General features: G+C 45.0%; 1 protein-coding gene across 14 annotated transcripts in view; it reads right to left on the minus strand.

Moving 5' to 3' along the window:
- ITSN2 (intersectin 2) overlaps positions 1-19,637 on the minus strand; it is a 92,949-nt gene that overhangs the window by 70,138 nt on the left and 3,174 nt on the right. For all 14 annotated transcript variants that reach the window (XM_083729742.1, XM_083729739.1, XM_083729732.1 and 11 more), the window contains exon 2: positions 3,218-3,281. In XM_083729742.1, coding sequence (XP_083585868.1) covers positions 3,218-3,245 — 28 coding nt within the window. In that variant the 5' untranslated portion in view covers positions 3,246-3,281. The remainder of the gene's footprint in view (positions 1-3,217; positions 3,282-19,637) is intronic.

Consider the following 19,637-nt stretch of genomic DNA (forward strand, 5'->3'; position numbering starts at 1 on the left):
GATGCAACATATGTGTCAGAGCAGTCATCATCTTAGAAGAGACCTTCCTTTCATATCTGTGTGAGAAGGAAGAATGCTTCTAAAATGGTGCTGACATCTTCATTGCTTAAGATAATATTAACAATAAACATTATTTTTTGAAGATCTGATTTACTGTGTGCACAATTTTTTAGTCTTTTATTTTTTTAAAAAAATAATCTGAACATAAACTAGCAGTGGGTGGCTGTTCTTTAAAAGCCACTGCCACCTTAGACTGCATCAACAGAAGCCTTGTTCCCAGATTGAAGGTGGGAGCTCCCAGCCTGGAGGCCAAATGGAGCCCCTCCTTCTCCCAGCCTCCAGGACTCTCCACAGGCCACTTCTCTCGTGGGCCCTGATCCATGTTCATGCTGAACTGTGGTTGCACCTGTAGCTTGCCTAGAGGGAGAGATGCAGAAAGCTCTGACTTCTGTGTGGCTGGAATGCTGCATACCCTACAAGGTTAAGAGCCACATCTATTTATGGTTTACACAAAGATGAAACAGCAAAATAAAGAAAAATGTACAAACCTACTTTAAGATGTACAGAAGTTAAAATACTAAAACAGATTAAAATTGCCTTGGCTTTCTGAGCATCTGGGTAGACATGTCTAATCAATAATGTTTTTAGCAGGCAGTGAAAAAAATACAGTGACATTATCACAGAGCTTTTTAAATTTCTGAAGTGTTGCAGTTCATGCTCTCTGTTGCTCCAGAAGCCAGGACAACAACCAATGGGTGGAAGTTGCAGAAAAGCCAATTTCAGCAGCAAATTATGAGAAACTTCCTAAGATAAAGAGCTGCTGGACAGTAGAACAGAGTGCCTTGGGAAGTAGTCAACTCCCTTTCACTGTGAGTATTTAAGAAGAGGCTGGACAGCCAACAGTCAGGGATGCTGTAGTTGCATCCTGCACTGGATTGAATTAGATCATCTCTAAAGTCCCTTCCAATTCTAAGACTGATCAAACTAATTAATGCTGCAATTATCTCTAATTTAGTACCAGCCTGACACATCCTTAAGGCCACATCTGCTAGACCAAAGCTTCACTTCAGGAAGGACTACTTCAAATGAAATGGCTGAGTAGGGGAAGAAGCGTAAGATTTTGAGATTTTGAGCAAGCTTCTACTGTTCATATCAGCTGCTCAATCACCATATTCTAGGAGAAAAGTACTCTGGCCATTCTGTATCAGTTGCTCTCTTTTTCCTTCACCAAAGGGATAGGATAGGGTCACCCCCTTTTTCTGTCATGGTCCTTGTGCCTTTACATCAGGAATACATCAGAAAGACAGACTTCCCTGCCATCGTGACTTTAAGCCCAAGAAAGCTTTCTGTTGAATTTCTGCTGATTATGCAACCGTTAAAGACACACTGGCAGGAAAAAAGGAACCAACCCTAGTTCAGGAAGTGACAATGCCTCTGTGAGTTAGAATGGCCCAACATAATCTAATAACAAATTTCAGTCATTTCCTCCTGTGTGTCTCAACTGGTGTTTACGGTGAACCCATGTTCAGTACAGAAGCAGCAGCCAAGGCTCAGGGGCTCTCCACCCACCCAAGGTTCAGCGCCTGGCCTCTCCAGTGAAAATGACCCCTTGGGCAGAAGAGAGAGCATTGTGCAAGACCAGAGGTAGCCAAGACGGTGCCCCATGGGCATTGCTGGACTTCAACAACCATCATGCCTGACATACTGACCATGTTAATGGAGGCTGATGGGAGTTTTGGTCCAACATCCTGAGGATGTCCTGTTGGCTATCCTTAGGCTGGGAGATCAAGGATTTAACCTCATACAAGATCACTCTGTAGACTCATCACTGAAGATACACTTCAGTGTATCTGAAGAAGTGTGCATGCACACGAAAGCTCATACCAAGAACTAACTTAGTTGGTCTTTAAGGTGCTACTGGAAGGAATTTTTTTTGTTTTCACTTTTACACAGGTTGAGTTAATATCTAGTTGCAAGTCCCTTTTAAGTATTAAAAAAAGTATTAAAACTTCCTAAATCATTATTTAAAAGTGTTTTATTCAATCATAAAATAAAGACAGCCAATTATGCAAGCTTCAAAAGTGGTAATGCTCAGTGTGAAGAGATTAAGTATGCATGGAAAAACATGAGAATGTTTCACAAACGTCTGAGTTATTTAGAGAAACAAATTGCATGCTTTAATACTTCATGCAGTAAATGCAGCCTTGCAGCTAGCAGAATATTTTACACTGCTCACATGTAGGAAAACATTTGCATGAGGTAGCATTTTTTTTACTTATCCTCAAGCCTATCTTAACTTCTCTGTTCTAAATATCTGCAACAGTGAAATAATTTTATTTTACCAGCTTCAAGGGTTTAATGAACTTATCCTGAAATTCCATTTTTGGTTCTTACTGGACTTCCACAGCAAATTCAGTGGCTGTAAAACTATTTTCTTTCCTTCTACAAACAAAATCAAAAGGATGGTAAACTAATATGTAAATATCAAATCTGTATTCAAAATAAATGCTTTTAGATGAGCAATTTAAATGATGTGAAAAGCATTTATCATGAAATATTATGTCTTTAAAAAATTGATTTTAAGACTGTATTCCTAAACGTATTACTCTTATTCTTATTATATTTGTACCCCACCCATCAGACTGGGTTGTCCCAGCCACTCTGGACGGCTTCCAGCATATATAAAAACACAATAAAATATTAAACATTAACAATTTCCCTACTTACAAGGTTTCTCACTGAACACAGTCGGGCTTAATTTTTTGTAAACGTGAACAGGATTGCTTTGCACATGTTTTTCTGAGACTACACTTATTACCTTAAGCTACAGAACGTCTACAAGCCTTTCATAACCTTTTTTGGGGGGTGGGGAGGTACCATTTATGTCACATGGCCTGATAACCAAGGACACAGCTTGCCACTCACAGCTGAAGAGCTCCGAAGGCTGTCACACTGTTCACAGGGGATGTTTCAAGCCTTAAAATACAGTAAAATTAGCAGCTGCTTCAGGCAGCTCATGGTGCCCTCTATAAGCTCCGGCAGAAGGATCATGGAAAACACACAGAACAAAATTCTGTAGGCAAAAGTAGATAGTCTTCAGAAAATTTACCAAAATTCTGAGGCATATCAATCTTAGACTTATTCAATAATACTGTAATATACGAGAAAGACAAAAGATCTTCCTCCTGAGAGGATACCCTACACAAGAGCTCCTTACCATTCATGGCTGTGGGAATGTGAGTCATTCTGCTCTGGAATGGTTCTTCCTAGCTCTCAGCCATCTGCAACAGAACAACATTGGACCATGAATAATGCAGCAAGGGCAGGGTGTCACTCAGCTCCTGCTAAGCAAAACCAAAGTACACCCCCTTCAGCTGACACGTCTGACAACAAACTATACAGAATTCTATACCACCGATAAAGATGCTGAATTGACAAGGTGTGGGGAATGGGATTTTTACTGGGTATATGATGCAGCCTGGAAACTGGAAATCTTTCCTTAAATGGAGAATGGGACCAATTGTGGAATGATGAAAAACAGTAAAAGGCGGAGATTAAAACACAAAAGAACAACTTGGAACAAGAATAAATATTGCAACTATATTTCTTTTCAAGGGTTAGCATAAATAACTTAATGAATCAATGTCTCTGAGCTACAATCTATAAACGCCTTATTTTGAAGGTGAGGTAAAGTAAACGTAAAGGACCCCTGGACGGTTAAGTCCAGTCAAAGGTGACTAAGGGAGCCGGCGTTTGTCCACAGACGGCTTTCCGGGTCATGTGGCCAGCAGAACTAAACCACTTCTGGCACAATACACTATGACAGAAACCAGAGTGCATAGAAACACTGTTTACCTTCCCACTGCAGCGATATCTATTTATCTACTTGCACTGGTGCACTTTCGAACTGCTAGGTTGGCAGAAGCCGGGACAGAGCAACAGGAACTCATTCCATCGAGCGGATTCAAACTGCCCACCTTTTGATTAGCAAGCCCAAGAGGCTTGGTGGTTTAGGCCACAGCACCACCCGTGTCCCAGGTGAGGGAGGAATTGGATACAGGAAAAGGAGAAGGTCCAGCAACAACATGACTTCAACTATCCTTGGTTAAGGAGGACAACCAAGATGATCAAGGGTCTGGACACCAAGTCTCATGAGGAATGGTTGAGTGAGTTGGGTATGTTTAACCTGCAGAATAAGAGACTGGGAGGAGATATGATAGCCATCTTGATTTATCTCAGGGGCTTTCACATGGAAGATGCAGAACACTTGTTTTCTCCTGCTCTAAAGGGTATGACTGGAACCAATGGCTTCAAGCTCCAAGAAAGAAGATTTCAGCTAAACATCATGAAGAACTTTCGCATGGTAAGAGCTGTTAGACAGTGGAACAGACTCTCTTGGGAGATTGTGGACTCTCCTTTCTTGGAGGTTTTTAAGCAGAAGTTAGATGGCCATCTGTTAGGGATGGCCATCCAACTTTAGTCGAGATTCCTGCATTGCAGGGGGTTGAACTAAATCAGTGGTTCCCAATTAGCTAAATACTTTAGAAAACTTTGCCATCTCTATGGTAGTTTTTGTTATGTGAATGGTGCCACAAACCCCTTGGGGTCCACAGACCACCAACAATGATCCTTGGGATCCCTCCCACCTAGAATCATAGAGTTGGAAGAGACCACTAGGGCTATCGAGTCCAACCCCCTGCCAAGCAGGAAACACCATCAGAGCACTCCTGACATATGGTTGTCAAGCCTCTGCTTAAAGGCCTCCAAAGAAGGAGACTCCACCACACTCCTTGGCAGCAAATTCCACTGTCGAACAGCTCTTACTGTCAGGAAGTTCTTCCTAATGTTTAAGTGGAATCTTTTTTCTTGTAGTTTGGATCCATTGCTCCGTGTCCGCTTCTCTGGAGCAGCAGAAAACAACCTTTCTCCCTCCTCTATGTGACATCCTTTTATATATTTGAACATGGCTATCATATCACCCCTTAACCTCCTCTTCTCCAGGCTAAACATGCCCAGCTCCCTTAGCCGTTCCTCATAAGGCATCGTTTCCAGGCCTTTGACCATTTTGGTTGCCCTCCTCTGGACACGTTCCAGTTTGTCAGTGTCCTTCTTGAAGTTGTTGATAAAGATGTTGAATAGGACTTCCGGGTTGGCGCCATCGCCGAATGGCGGACTCCCTCCGAGCTCCGGAGGGAGCCTGCCTGGCAGGGGCTGGGTCCTACCGCGCCGGCGACGCGGGGACCCTTAAAAACCATGGGCGCTGAAACCCATGGACATGGTGACTCGGCTGGCACCTTTTGCGCCCCCCCAACCCGCGAAGGAGCCTTTTTAAAGGCTACGGAGCGGGTGACAGGGGGGGGTGCTTTGAGTCCTCCGCTTCCCCTGCCGAGCGAAGCCGCATGCCATTCGACGGAGAGCGCTGACTTCTTCCATTGAAAATTTGGACTCAAAAGAACCCGTGAGTTATTGGAACTTGGATTAAAAAGGGGGGGAAATTTTTAAAAATTTGGAGCGAGCGGGGGAGGTGCAAAAAGGAAGTCAGCCTCCCCCCTGTTGTAGAGGAGTTAAAGCAAAGGATTTGACAACTAAGATCGAGCGTAACCTTATTTTGTCAAAGTTATTAATTTCGCGAAGGAAAATTATAAGACTGGGCTGGAGGAGAAAAATGGGACGTGAATTAAAACGCAACACCCCCCCCGGAACCCCGGGAGCGATCGGTGAGAGCGCCGGGAGAGGAGAAATAGAGGTTTTGACAGCTGTCAAAGGAGCTGTCAAAGCGGAAGAACAAAAAGAGAACTTTGTTATGAGGACTTTGTCGGTTACATTTGTTACAAATTGGATACAAATTGTTTAAAATAAGGAATAACAAGTTACTTTGACTGGTGGGTGTGATCTGGAAGGAAACTGAGTTACTACAATCCCTCTAGAGGAGCTGTGGGACACTACAAGTACTGCTGGTATGGAATTTGAAATAGGACTTTTTATCTCCTGGGAAACTGCAGAAATGGAACACTATTTTGTCTACAGAGGTCTACACACTAAAGGAGACAATAGATTTATCTATTGAAGAATGGAAGGGACTTGACGTAATGTTTTGTTCCTGAATAACAAAGCCTCTGCAGAGGAATTAGAAGCTTTTGGAATTAGAACATTTGTGCAGGAGAGCAGGGAAAAAGAAAAGGAGGAGAGAGAAGAACAAGAACAACAAGAATAACAAGAACTGGACAAAGGTGGAAGTGGGAACATTTGGGACATCCAGATTTGAAAGGTCTAAAGAAATAAAATTGGAGTTTTTACTCTTAAATACAAAGATCTGGATGGAAAAAATGGGCCTTTCTGAGACAGACTCCTTCCAAGATTGGACATTCGAAACTAAAGATGATCAAAAGACGGCAAAGACTATTAAAAAGATGGCAAAGTGGTTTGGTGAAGGACTATGGTTTAGATGTGGGAGCTCCAGGACGACATTAGATATTGATGGACATTGGGAATGCAACCGGGAAAGGGGGGAGGGAAATTTGGAATCCAAAGGGTGTTAAATTATATCTTATTCTTTTTTTTAATTTTCTTTATTCTAATCTGTATTGCATATTAAAGAGGGGAACTCATGGAAGGGAACAGGTCGATTTTAGGGGATGGGAAAATATTTTTAAATTGGGTTAATGATAATAAGTTTAAAACTTGGGGTAAGAATTTGCTGAACTTATTTGAAAGAATTGGAATACAAGAGGGGGAGGGGAGGGGAGGTCCTGGAAAGATGCCAATGAAAATAAGATTTTAAATTTGGATGTTTTTTCTTTTTCTGTTATATTTGAAAATCTTTAATAAATATTATTAAAAAAAAAAAAAGATAAAGATGTTGAATAAGACTGGACCCAAGACAGAACCCTGTGGCACCCCACTAGTCACTCTTCTGCAGGATGAACAGGAACCATTGATGAGACCCTTTGGGTTCGGTCAGTCAGCCAGTTACAAATCCACTGAGTGGTAGCATAGTCAAGACCGCATTTTACCAGCTTCTTTACAAGAATATCATGGGGCACCTTGTCAAATGCCTTGATGAAATCAAGGTAGGCTACATCCACTGCGTTGCCTTCATCTACCAGGCTTGTAATTCTGTCAAAAAACGAGATCAGGTTCGTCTGACATGACGTATTTTTCAGAAATCCATGCTGACTATTGGTGATCACAGTATTCCTTTCTAGGTGCTCACAGACTGTTTGCTTAATGATCTGCTCCAGAATCTTCTCTGGTATTGATGTCAGACTGACTGGGCGGTAATTATTTGGGTCCTCTCTTTTCCCCTTTTTGAAAATAGGGACAACATTTGCCCTCCTCCAGTCTGCCGGGACTTCGCCTGTTCTCCAGGAATTCTCAAAGATGACTGCCAGTGGTTCTGAGATCACATCTGCCAGTTCTTTTAATACTCTTGGATGCAGTTCATCTGGCCCTGGAGACTTGAATACATCTAGACTAGCCAAGTATTCTTGTACTATCTCCTTAGTTATTCTGGGCTGTGTTTCCCCTGCTGAATCATTTGCTCCAAATTCTTCAGGTCGGCCATTGTTTTCTTTATCGGAGAAGACTGAGGCAAAGAAGGCATTGAGGAGTTCAGCCCTTTCTGTGTCCCCTGTTTGCATTTCACCATCTTCTCCTCTGAGTGACCCCACTGTTTCTTTGTTCTTCCTTTTGCTACGAACATACCCATAAAAGCCTTTTTTTGTTGCTTTTAACCTCTCTAGCAAGCCTGAGTTCATTCTGTGCTTTAGCTTTTCTGACTTTGTGTCTACACGTGCTGGCTATTTGTTTGAATTCCTCTTTGGTGGTTTCCCCCCTTTTCCATTTTTTGTACACATCCTTTTTTAATCTTAACTCAGTTAAAAGTTCTTTAGATAGCCACCCTGGCTTCTTTAGGCACCTTCCATGTTTCCGTCTCATTGGTATTGCCTGAAGTTGTGCTTTTACTATCTCCCTCTTAACAAACTCCCAGCCATCTTGAACTCCCTTTCCTTTTAGTATTACTGCCCATGGGATCTCACCCAGCACTTCCCTAAGTTTTATGAAGTCGGCTTTCTTAAAGTCAAGAAATTGAGTCCTAGAAATTGAGTGGGAGAAGCAACCTCTTGTTGCTTCTCCCACTTTCTGGACAATGAAGTTGTCTGCAAGGCCAGTGAGGAATCTGTTTGACCTTATGCTCTTGGCTGAGTTTGACATCCAACAAATATCCGGGTAATTGAAGTCCCCCATTACTACTATCTCCCTTCCTTTTGCATGCTTGGCCATCTGTTCCAGGAAGGCATCATCTATGTCCTCTGTTTGGCTTGGGGATCTATAGTAAACTCCCACAATGAGGTCCCTGTTATTCTTCTCTCCCTTAATTTTGACCCAAATGCTCTCACTTTGGCTTTGAGGTTCTAAATCTTGGATCTCTTCACAGGTATATGCATCCCTGGCATACTGTATAACGCCACTCCTCCTCCTTTCTTGTCTGGTCTGTTTCTCTGAAATAGATTGTATCCCTCCATTATTACATTCCAATCGTGGGACTTATCCCACCAGGTTTCAGTGATGCCTATTATGTTTGCTAAATAGTGATGCCTATTTAGTTTGCTGTACCAAGAGCTCAAGCTCATCTTGTTTATTTCCCATGCTTTGCGCATTAGTGTACAGACATTGAAGTCCATTAATCATTCCCCCATGTCTCTTATTTAAGGATTTTTTCCTCCCACCACTAGGTCTGCGTGCTGTTTGCTCCATTTGGTCTATGACATTTGGATGATCATCTTCATCAATTGATAGACTCCTACCTTCAGGAGCACTGTCTCCCTCCCCCACATTAGTCAGTTTAAAGCCCTCCTGATGAGGTTTCTGAGATTTTTTGCAAAAACATTCCTCCCAAACGTTGTGAGGTGCAGCCCATCGCTTGCCAGAAGTCCATCTTCAAGAAACTGCAGTCCGTGATCTAAGAAACTGCAGTCCGTGACCTCTACGATTCTACAATCCTAAACCAAGGTGTTCTCATATGTGGCTGATTTAGCAGAACCCAGTTGTTGCTTTTCTGCTTTGATCTGTAAGCAGAATAGCAATTTCTGCTTTTCCCTTTTCATCAGCCTCAGATACTGAACCATGGCAGGAGGGCTAAGGAACACAGACACCATTCTCCCTCACTGTAGCCTCTGCAGCTGCCATTTAGGGGGAGAAATCTATGTTAATGCAATGCTATTTGGAAGCGATAGAGCAGATTCCGAGAGAAGGTGGATGCCTAGTAGTTTTTGAAATCAGTTCGAAGGTTACTTCTCAAGCAAACAAATTTTTGACTCTTCAAAGTGATTTATGAAACTTGCAAGAAATGAGGCAACTTGATTTCATCCAACATAATGCTTTGCATCTACTAAAAGAGAGAACACACAGGCAAGAAATTACACACACACACCCCTCGATTCAGAAGAGAACATTATTAGGGAAAAATTGAAAGGATTGATTCAATTGGAACAATAATAGATTAAGAGGGTCAAATCTCTTGAGACATATAGAAGCTACAGTACTTAAAACACCAATTGACTTACATAAGAAATATACCAATAACTGAACCACACGGGAACATTAAATGGTGACACCATGATCTTTCAGACCCTCAGTAGTGGTGCTTCCCATCCTGAGCTATTTCATCGACTGAATGACTACAGCTTCTCTGGCCAAGAGAGTCACAAGATACCACAGGCTTCATATATCCTCTCATCATTGCCATTTGTGGGCTACCAGGACAATGTTGCAGTTGGTGGAGAGGTAACCAAAGAACTGGCCCAGGTTACCGACACCCGGCAGACATAGCACAAATCAACAATGTTTTTCTGGGCTGCATCAACATAAGCACTGTGTCCAGCTCAAGGGGAGTCATAGTACCACCCCTATACAGTGGTACCTCAGATAACATACGCTTCAGGTTACATACGCTTCAGGTTACAGACTCCGCTAACCCAGAAATAGTGCTTCAGGTTAAGAACTTTGCTTCAGGATGAGAACAGAAATCGGGCTCTGGCGGTGCGGCGGCAGCGGGAGGCCCCATTAGTTAAAATGGTGCTTCAGGTTAAGAACAGTTTCAGGTTAAGTACGGACGAATTAAGTACTTAACCTGAGGTACCACTGTAATTCCACCTGGAGTCCTGTGTCCAGTTCAGGGCACCACTGCTTAAGAACAACGTGGACAAGCTGGAATGTGCACAGAGGAGTTAGACCATGATGGCCAAGGGTCTGGAAACCAAGCCTTATGAGGATCGGACTCAGTTGGGAGAGTTGGGCATATTTAGCCCAGAGAAGAGAAGGCTAAGAGGTGACATGAAAGCCATCTTCCAATATCTAATGCAGGCTTCCTCAAACTCGGCCCTCCAGATGTTTTGAGACTACAATTCCCATCATCCCTGACCACTGGTCCTGCTAGCTAGGGATCATATGAGTTGTAGGCCAAAAACATCTGGAGAGCCGAGTTTGAGGAAGCCTGATCTAAAGGTCAGTCACATGGAAGATGGAGCAAGCTTGTTTTCTCCGTAGGACCCAAACCAATGGATTCAGGTTACAAGAAAAGATATTCCGACTCAACATTAGGGAGAGCTTCCTGACAGTAAGAGCTGTTTAACAGTTGAACAGACTACTTTGGAATGTGATGGCCTCTCCTTCGTTGGAGGTGTTGAAGCAGAGGTTGGATGGCCATCTGAACGTTCAGCTGTAATTTCTGCAGTGCAAGGGATTGGAAGTGATGACCTTCGGGATTCCTTTCAGCTCTACAATTCTATGATTCTGTTATGCTTCTTAAAATCTTAAAACTACAGGGAGTAGCTTTGGGAATTAGTTTTCAGCAATATGTGGATGATAGCCAACTTTCTCTCTTTTTAATTTCATATTGAGGAAACTCTGGATGTTTTGAAGTGGTGTTTTGAGTGCAATAATGGACTGGATGTGAGCTAATAAAATGGAAGCTTAACTTTGGCAAGACAGGACAGCTGAATAGGGAGGAGGGATAGATAAGGTCCACAGCTTAGGAATCCTTGTGGGCCTGTCCTTGGTGCCAGATCCTCACATGGCAACTGTAGCAAGCAGAACTTTGGCTTGTTAAAGCAGATTTGATCACTACCACAGATGCCCTGGTCCAGGGGTAGGCAACCTAAGGCCCATGGGCCACAAACAGCCCATGGGGTTGTTTTAACTGGCCCACGAACTGAGCTGCCCTCTCAGTGAGTCCCCACACGCTGCGCTAAACCGGCACAGCGCGGTCCGGGGGCTCGCTTCTGTGGCGCTGGAACTCGCATCTGCACATGCGCAGATGCCGGAAATCACGGGAACATGAGCAATCCGGCCCGTGGAGGGATCTCCGCTGGAGTGAACTGGCCCAGGCAAGGTAAAGCTTGCCGACCCCTGCCCTGGTCAATTCAAACTGACCAAGTGTAACATACTCTATGTGGGTCTGCCTCTCAAAAGTACTGTATCAGGAAAGTTTAGACAGCAGAACTCTCTTTTTTTTTAAAAAAATAATTTTTTATTGAAGTTTCCACAATTTTTTAACACACCAACCAAACACAATAACAAACAAAAAAGAAAAAAGACATTATAAAAAATACAAACAATAAACACGTATAAATTCAGTTTACTTTCTTATGGCTTACTTTCCCGACTTCCTCATACCTTCCCTTTCTGTATTCTAATTTCTGATAAAGTTATCAGCAAATCCTTCCCTTACTTTTAACTTAATTTCAATGTTATTTATTTTCTTTAAATTATCCCTTACCGCTGTTAACCTCTTATTTTATAATCCAGCGTCATTCTAACATTCCTTAATTTTACAGTATTTCTTTAAATAGTCTTTGAATTTATTCCAATCCTCTTCCGCCGTTTCTCTTCCCTGGTTTCGGATTCTGCCCGTCATTTCTGCCAGTCCCATGTAGTCTATCACCTTCATCTGCCATTCTTCCACGGTGGGTAGGTCTTGCGTCTTCCAGTACTTTGCGATGAGTATTCTTGCTGCTGTTGTAGCATACATAAAGAATGTTCTGTCCTTCTTTAACACCAATTGGCCAACTATGCCCAGGAGGAAGGCCTCTGGTTTCTTACGGAAAGTGTACTTAAGTACCTTTTTCAATTCATTATATATCATTTCCCAGAAAGCCTTAATCCTTGGGCACGTCCACCAAAGGTGAAAGTTTCTTTACATTTCCAGCATTTATTATCGGGCAAATGGTAAATTTTTGCAAGCTTGACTGGGGTCATGTACCACCTATAAATCATTTTCATAATGTTCTCTCTCAAGGCATTACATGCCGTGAATTTCATACCGGTGGTCCATAACCTTTCCCAGTCAGCAAACAAAATATTACGACCAATGTCCTGTGCCCACTTGATCATTGCAGATTTAACCGCTTCGTCTTGTGTGTTCCATTCCAACAGCAAGCTATACATTCTTGCCAAATTCTTAGTACTGGGTTCTAACAGTTCAGTCTCTAATTTCGATTTTTCCACCTGGAAGCCAATTTTCCTGTCCATTTTAAAAACTTCCATTATTTGATAGTAATGAAGCCAATCTCTCACTTTCCCTTTTAATTTCTCAAAACTTTGCAATTTCAATCTGTCCCCTTCTTGTTCCAAAATTTCTCCATATCTCGGCCATTTGGCCTCCATATTAAGTTTTTTTGAGGCCTTTGCCTCCATTGGCGACAACCACCTTGGAGTTTTACTTTCCAATAAATCTTTGTATCTAGTCCAGACATTATATAATGCTTTCCTGACAATATGATTTTTAAAACCTTTATGAGCTTTTACCTTGTCATACCATAAATATGCATGCCACCCAAAAATATTGTTAAATCCTTCTAAGTCCAAAATGTCAGTGTTCTCAAGAAGTAGCCAGTCTTTCAACCAGCAGAAAGCTGCTGATTCATAGTAAAGTTTAAAGTCTGGCAGGGCAAATCCCCCCTTTCTTTTATATTAGTTAAAATCTTAAATTTTATTCTCGGCTTCTTGCCCTGCCAGACAAATTTAGAAATATCTTTCTGCCACTTCTTGAAACAATCCATCCTGTCCAATATTTGCAATGTTTGAAACAAAAACAACATTCTAGGCAACACATTCATCTTTATAACAGCAATTCGACCCAACAAGGAAAGCTTCAAATTTGACCAAATTTCTAAATCTTTTTTAACTTCAATCCAAGATTTCTCATAATTATCTTTAAATAAATTCACATTTTTTGATGTCATATTTATCCCCAAATATTTCACTTTCTTAACCACAGTTAACCCTGTCTCATTCTGAAACCTTTCTTCTTCAAATGTTGTTAAATTTTTCTCCAATACTTTCGTTTTCGATTCATTCAATTTAAATCCTGCTAGCTGACCAAACTCTTGAATTAATTCTAAAACTCTTTTTGTACTAGATTCCGGCTCTTGCAATGTAAGTACTAAGTCATCTGCAAATGCTCTCAATTTGTACTGTTTCACTCCGACCTGAACTCCTTTAACCAACTGGTCCTTCCTAATCATGTTTAACAAAACCTCCAGGACCGATATAAAAAGTAGTGGAGAGATTGGGCACCCCTAACGTGTCCCTTTTACTATCTTAAATTCTTCTGTAACCACGTTATTCACAATAAGCTTTGCTTTTTGTTCTGAATATGTCAGGGACCTGCCATCGGAAAGGCAGGAGGTGGAGGGGCTCCCAGAAGTCAGGAGAGACTCAGCAGCGGAGGAAGGCACCAGCAGGGGGAGAGTGGGAGATCAGAGAGAGAGGGAGGCGAAGGAATGGCTCAGGGAGTCTTCTAGCGATAACAGCGGAGAAGTCTCAGGACCTCCCATAGGTACACCCACTCCTCGCCGGAAACTGTCACGCCGAGATTCCAGACGACGCGTTTCCGTCAAGGAGCTTTTATGCTGGAGTAGATTCCGTAAACGCCCACTGTCGGATTCTGCCAGCGATTGAGGGAGCCATGCTTAAGGGCTCCGCTAAAGACAGAGCTTTGCTAAGCTGAGCAAACTCTGAGGAACTAAGCTTTTACGCACAAGCAGCTCATCATCCCATCACAGCAATCCGACAGTCTCTGAAAGCCGCTTGTGCAAGGAGAGGCATCATGAGCAACCCAGCCGGAGCCGGAGCAGCGGGAGGAGCTGGAGCGGGTCCAAGCCTGGAAGAAAGGTACAGGATGTTGGAGGTCTAGCTAGCGCTGCAAACGGCTAGGCTCGAGGAGAGGAGGGCTCAGGATGCAGAAAAGGGAAAAGCCACCCCACTCACGAGGAAGGTACCAGGATTGGTGCAGAAGTTTTTTTGGGGGGGTCCCAGGAACTATCAAGCCTTTAGAACAGAGATGCAATATGCCCTCAATCTGCAGTTTGATGACTTTCCCGATGAGGAATCGAGGGTAGCGTTTGTGATTGGCCATCTCGAAGAGGGGGCGAAGGACTGGGTGAGACCCCTGATGGCAGCTAATAATGACGCCCTAAAGGACTCGAGGAAGTTTTTTCGCGCCATGGATCTGATGTTTTCCAGCGAGATTGAGCAGGGAGTGGTGCGCAGACAGTTAATGGGGTGTAAACAGGGGAGCCGATCTGTCCGTGAGTACTGGACTGAGTTCACCATGTTGATCCATAAATTGGGATGGGACCTGTCGGCGGAACCGATACAAATGCTCTTCGAAGAAGGGCTATCTTCGGCGGTGAAGGACGAACTTTCCCGGGCGCCCAGGGCGGAGTCTATGGACCAGCAGACTAAATCCGCGCTGGCCATAGGAGCACACCAGGAGGCGAGAGCTTTGGAGAAGTGGGAAGGGAAGGGGGAACGCTGGAGGGATTTCCACATTCCAGAGATTCCCGAGCAGCATTCCCCGCCAGTAGAGCCGATGGAAATTGGAACAGCGCGTGCGCAGTTTCAAACCCCAGTGAAGGGCAGAAGAAGGAGGGAAAGAGCACCAAGAAATGTTTTCTCTGCCAACAGCCAGGTCACTTTGCCAGAGTCTGCCCGCAAAGAAAGGAATGGCAAGGGATGGCGGGAGCTGTTGGGGGAGAGGAGGAGGGAGTTAAGGAGCAAGTAAAAGCCAACACCTGGTTGCCACCATCGGGGCACAGCAGCCAGGCCAAAGAGCAGTGAATGTGCCCACGCCGGAAACCCCAAGACCAGCGCTTGTAATAGAGGTGTTGCTAGAGCTGCCAAACGGACACCCACTAAAGATAAAGGCGCTATTGGACTCAGGCAGCTCCTGTAATTTTATGAGTAAGGAGTTTGCAGCCGAACACCAGATACAGACTATCCCTTTAAGTAACCCTTTGCAGGTGACCACGATTGATGGGAGGGCGCTGTTGGGAGGAGAAGTTAACCAGCAGACTGTCCCAATGATAATGAGGGTGGCAAGACACACAGAACTGATAGCGTTTAATGTGGCCACCTTGGGAGGAGCACCCATTATTTTGGGGATGAGCTGGCTAGCAATGCATGATCCGCTAGTGGGATGGCACCAGAGAGTAGTCTCATTTGGGTCAGCGCATTGCCTGGCACACTGCAAGGAAAGGGAAGCCCAAGTAGGAACCCAGGCTACGCTAGCAGGGATGGAAATAACAGATAAAGGGAAGGTACCATGACAATACGCCGACCTGGTTAACGTCTTCAGCGAAAGAGAAGCAGATAAACTGCCCCCGCACAGACCCTTTGACTGTCAAATTAACTTACTCCCAGGAGCACAATTGCCAGTGGGCAAGCTGTATGCAATGTCAGACAGGGAGATGCAGGAGTTAAGGGAGTTCATTGACAAGAATCTCAAGCGAGGTTTCATCAGAGAGTCACGAGCGGTGGGGGGCAGCCCTGTGTTCTTTGTGGACAAAAAAAATACTAATAAACCCAGATTGGTCGTGGACTTCCGGGCCCTAAATGCAGTGTCAGAACCAGTGACTTTCCCCATGCCCAGAGTCAATGACATTTTGACCCGGGTGAGGAAAGGGAATTTTTTTACCAAGCTGGACCTAAGGGGGGCGTATAACCTGATTCGTATGAGAAAGGGAGACGAGTGGAAAACCACTATGTTCACCCCCTTGGGGGCCTTTGAGTACCTCGTTATGCCCTTCGGTCTACAGGCGGGCTCGGCCTGTTTTCAATCGTTCATGAATCACGTCCTGGGACCATTGCTTTACAAGAACTGTGTAGCGTTCTTAGATGACGTCCTGGTGTACTCAGAGAATGAGGAGCAGCATGTGCGAGATGCAAGAGAGGTACTGAGCAGACTGCAAGAAAACCAGCTGTGGGTGAAACTGGAGAAGTGTCAGTTTCATACCAGAGAGGTGGAATTCCTGGGGTACCGGTTGTCAGACAAGGGATTGGCCATGGATCCCAGCAAGGTTCAAGCGGTACTGGAATGGAAGACACTGAAAACTAAGAAGGACGTGCAAAGGTTCCTGGGCTTCGGAAACTTCTATCGGAAGTTCATCAAGAACTTTGCCCACTTAACGGCGCCCATCACTGATTGTCTCAGCAGCAAGAAGAAATTTGTCTGGACGGAAGAGGCGCAGCGAGCGTTCGAAAGATTAAAGAAGGCGTTTGCGTCGGAAGAACAACTTTTGCACGTAGATCTACAGCAACCAATGAGAGTGGAGACTGACGCCTCTGACCGAGCGGTGGGGGCTGTGCTTCTACAGCCGGGAAAAGATACGTCGGAATGGAGACCGTGTGCTTTCTTCTCGCGGAAGTTGAACAAATCCGAGAGGAACTACACCGTATACGACCGAGAACTACTCGCCATTCATGAAGCGTTCCGGAGATGGCGACACTTGCTGATTGGGGCGCAGCACAAGGTCCAAGTGCGGACCGACCACAAAAATCTAGAATACTGGAGAACTGCCCGAGTACTGAACCAGAGACAAGTGAGATGGGCTCAGGAGTTCTCCAAATTCCATTTTGAAATTCGTTACGTACCAGGACCAGAGAACGTCAGGGCGGATGCTCTCTCCCGAAAACCTGAGTATTTAGAGGGGGAGGGAGCGCCTGAGGAAAGGCATATCATCCCCGAGGACCACTGGGTGTGTGGGGCGGCATTGGTGGGGCAAAGAGAACTGGTAGAGGGTACCGAGAATGATGAATACGACCAAGAGAAACTCAGAGAACTCAGGGGAACAGGGAAGAACACAGGGGGGGGGGTTGAGGAAAAGAACGGGGCGTTGTATTACAAAGGGGCACTGTACATACCCGATGGGGAACTGAGGGGCAGAGTGCTCAAGCAGTTACACGACAGCCCCACAGCGGGGCACTTCGGGCAGCACAAAACCATGTGGTTGGTTACCAGGGAGTTTTGGTGGCCCAAGGTGAGGGAAGACGTACGGGAATACGTTAGGGGGTGCGACAGGTGCCAGCGAGCGAAAGGGGAGAGGTTGGCACCAGCGGGGCTATTGGAACCCTTACCCACACCAGAAAGGCCATGGGAGGTGGTATCCATAGATTTTATGATGGATCTGCCAAAATCCAAAGGGAAAACAGCTGTCATGGTGGTGGTAGACCTATTAAAATGTGCCATTTTATAGCCTGTTCACACGCGGTCACAGCGGAAGAAACCGCCAAGTTGTTTGTAAAGCATATTTTCAGGTTGCATGGCGCCCCCTTGAGGGTAGTCTCTGACAGAGGGAAACAATTTACTTCCAGGTTCTGGAGGAAGCTCATGAGCTTACTGCACGTAGAAGTCAATTTTTCAACTGCCCGGCACCCAGAAACAAATGGGCAGACGGAAAGGGCAAACGGGATTTTACAACAATACCTGAGGTGTTATGTAAATGACAGAGAAAATGATTGGGTAGATAAGTTGGCCCTGGCAGAATTTGCCTACAACAACGCGGAGAATGTGTCCACAGGGATAAGTCCCTTCCTGGCAAATTATGGGTGTCATCCCAGGGCATTTCCGGGAGAAGGAGGGGAGAGGTGGAGTGTCCCGGCTGCGGAACACTTTGTTGAAGAGATGGAAGCGATCCACCGGCAACTCCAACTTAACTTAGAGAGGGCCAAGGAAGAATACAGGAAGCAAGCAGACAGAAGCAGAAGGGAAGGTGAAACCATAAGGGTGGGGGACCGGGTGTGGCTATCCACCCAAGGACTGCCATTCAAGGGAGGGTGTAAGAAATTGAGACCCAAACGGCTGGGACCCTTTGAGGTCATACAACAGGTCAACCCGGTAGCATTCAAACTCAGATTGCCCAACCACATGAAACTGCACCCAGTATTTCACAGGTCCCTACTGTCGCCGTACCGAGAGGGGCGAGAGTGGGGGGAACGTGAGAGGGAGGTTACTCAAACACCAGTCATAGAAGAAAGGGAACGCAACATGCATGTGGCAGAAATCATTGATTCCAGGTGGAAAGGGAATCAGGTGGAGTATTTGGTAGAATGGGAAGGGGAAGCGGAGTCAGAAAACACATGGGTACCGGCAGAGGAGGTCAATGACGAGGTTTTAATAGAAACGTTTCATCAACGGTTCCCAAGGAAACCTCAGCCCGTGGCACGGTTCAGGAGGGAACACTTCGGCACCACCGATGAGGAAGAGTTTGAAGGGTTCCCAGAATCAGGGGTGGAAGAGGGAATAGACTCCGACGAGGAAGAGGACTCAGGGAGAAGAGACGGGAGGCAGTGGAGAGAAGTGTTTGAATCCTCTGATGATGAGGAGTGTTCTTTCCGGGGTTTTCCATCCTCACCGCCAGTAGGGGAGGGGGCGGGAGGGGGTGAAGGGGGCCCTGGAGGGGAGGTGGATGTCAGGGAACTGCCATCAGAAAGGCAGGAGGTGGAGGGGCTCCCAGAAGTCAGGAGAGACTCAGCAGCGGAGGAAGGCACCAGCAGGGGGAGAGTGGGAGATCAGAGAGAGAGGGAGGCGAAGGAATGGCTCAGGGAATCTTCTAGCGATAACAGCGGAGAAGTCTCAGGACCTCCCATAGGTACACCCACTCCTCGCCGGAAACTGTCGCGCCGAGATTCCAGACGACGCGTTTCCGTCAAGGAGCTTTTATGCTGGAGTAGATTCCGTAAACGCCCACTGTCGGGTTCTGCCAGCGATTGAGGGAGCCATGCTTAAGGGCTCCGCTAAAGACAGAGCTTTGCTAAGCTGAGCAAACTCTGAGGGACTAAGCTTTTACGCACAAGCAACTCATCATCCCATCACAGAATATATCGCACCTATACCATTTTCAAACCCTTGGCCTACCCCCATCCCCCGGAGATTCTTCATCATAAAACTCCAAGACAGCAGAACTCTCTTCCTATCCTGTTTTTAGTTTCCATGTTATCCAATGTTAGTCATACTCAGAGTAAACCAATGGAATGACGGACAGGATTATTTCAATGAGTCCACCATGAGTAGACAGTCATGGGGAAAAGAAAGTACACCTTTTTTGAATTCTGTGGTTTTACATATCAGGACATAATAACAATCATCTGTTCCTTAGCAGGTCTCAAAATTAGATAAATACAACCTCAAGGTCTATGAGCCCCATAACACCACTGTGCAGGGGTAGCAAGACACCATGACAACGAATCAACAAGGGGCACCACAACTGCACACTCATTGGAAACAAGCCCATGTCTTCCTTGGTAGGTAAATAGAAAAGCACTGAAATAGGATTTCGTTTAAATCCCACCATGGG

This window comes from Podarcis gaigeae (genome assembly GCF_964106915.1).
Source record: "Podarcis gaigeae genome assembly, chromosome: 3".
Lineage (NCBI taxonomy): Eukaryota > Metazoa > Chordata > Lepidosauria > Squamata > Lacertidae > Podarcis > Podarcis gaigeae.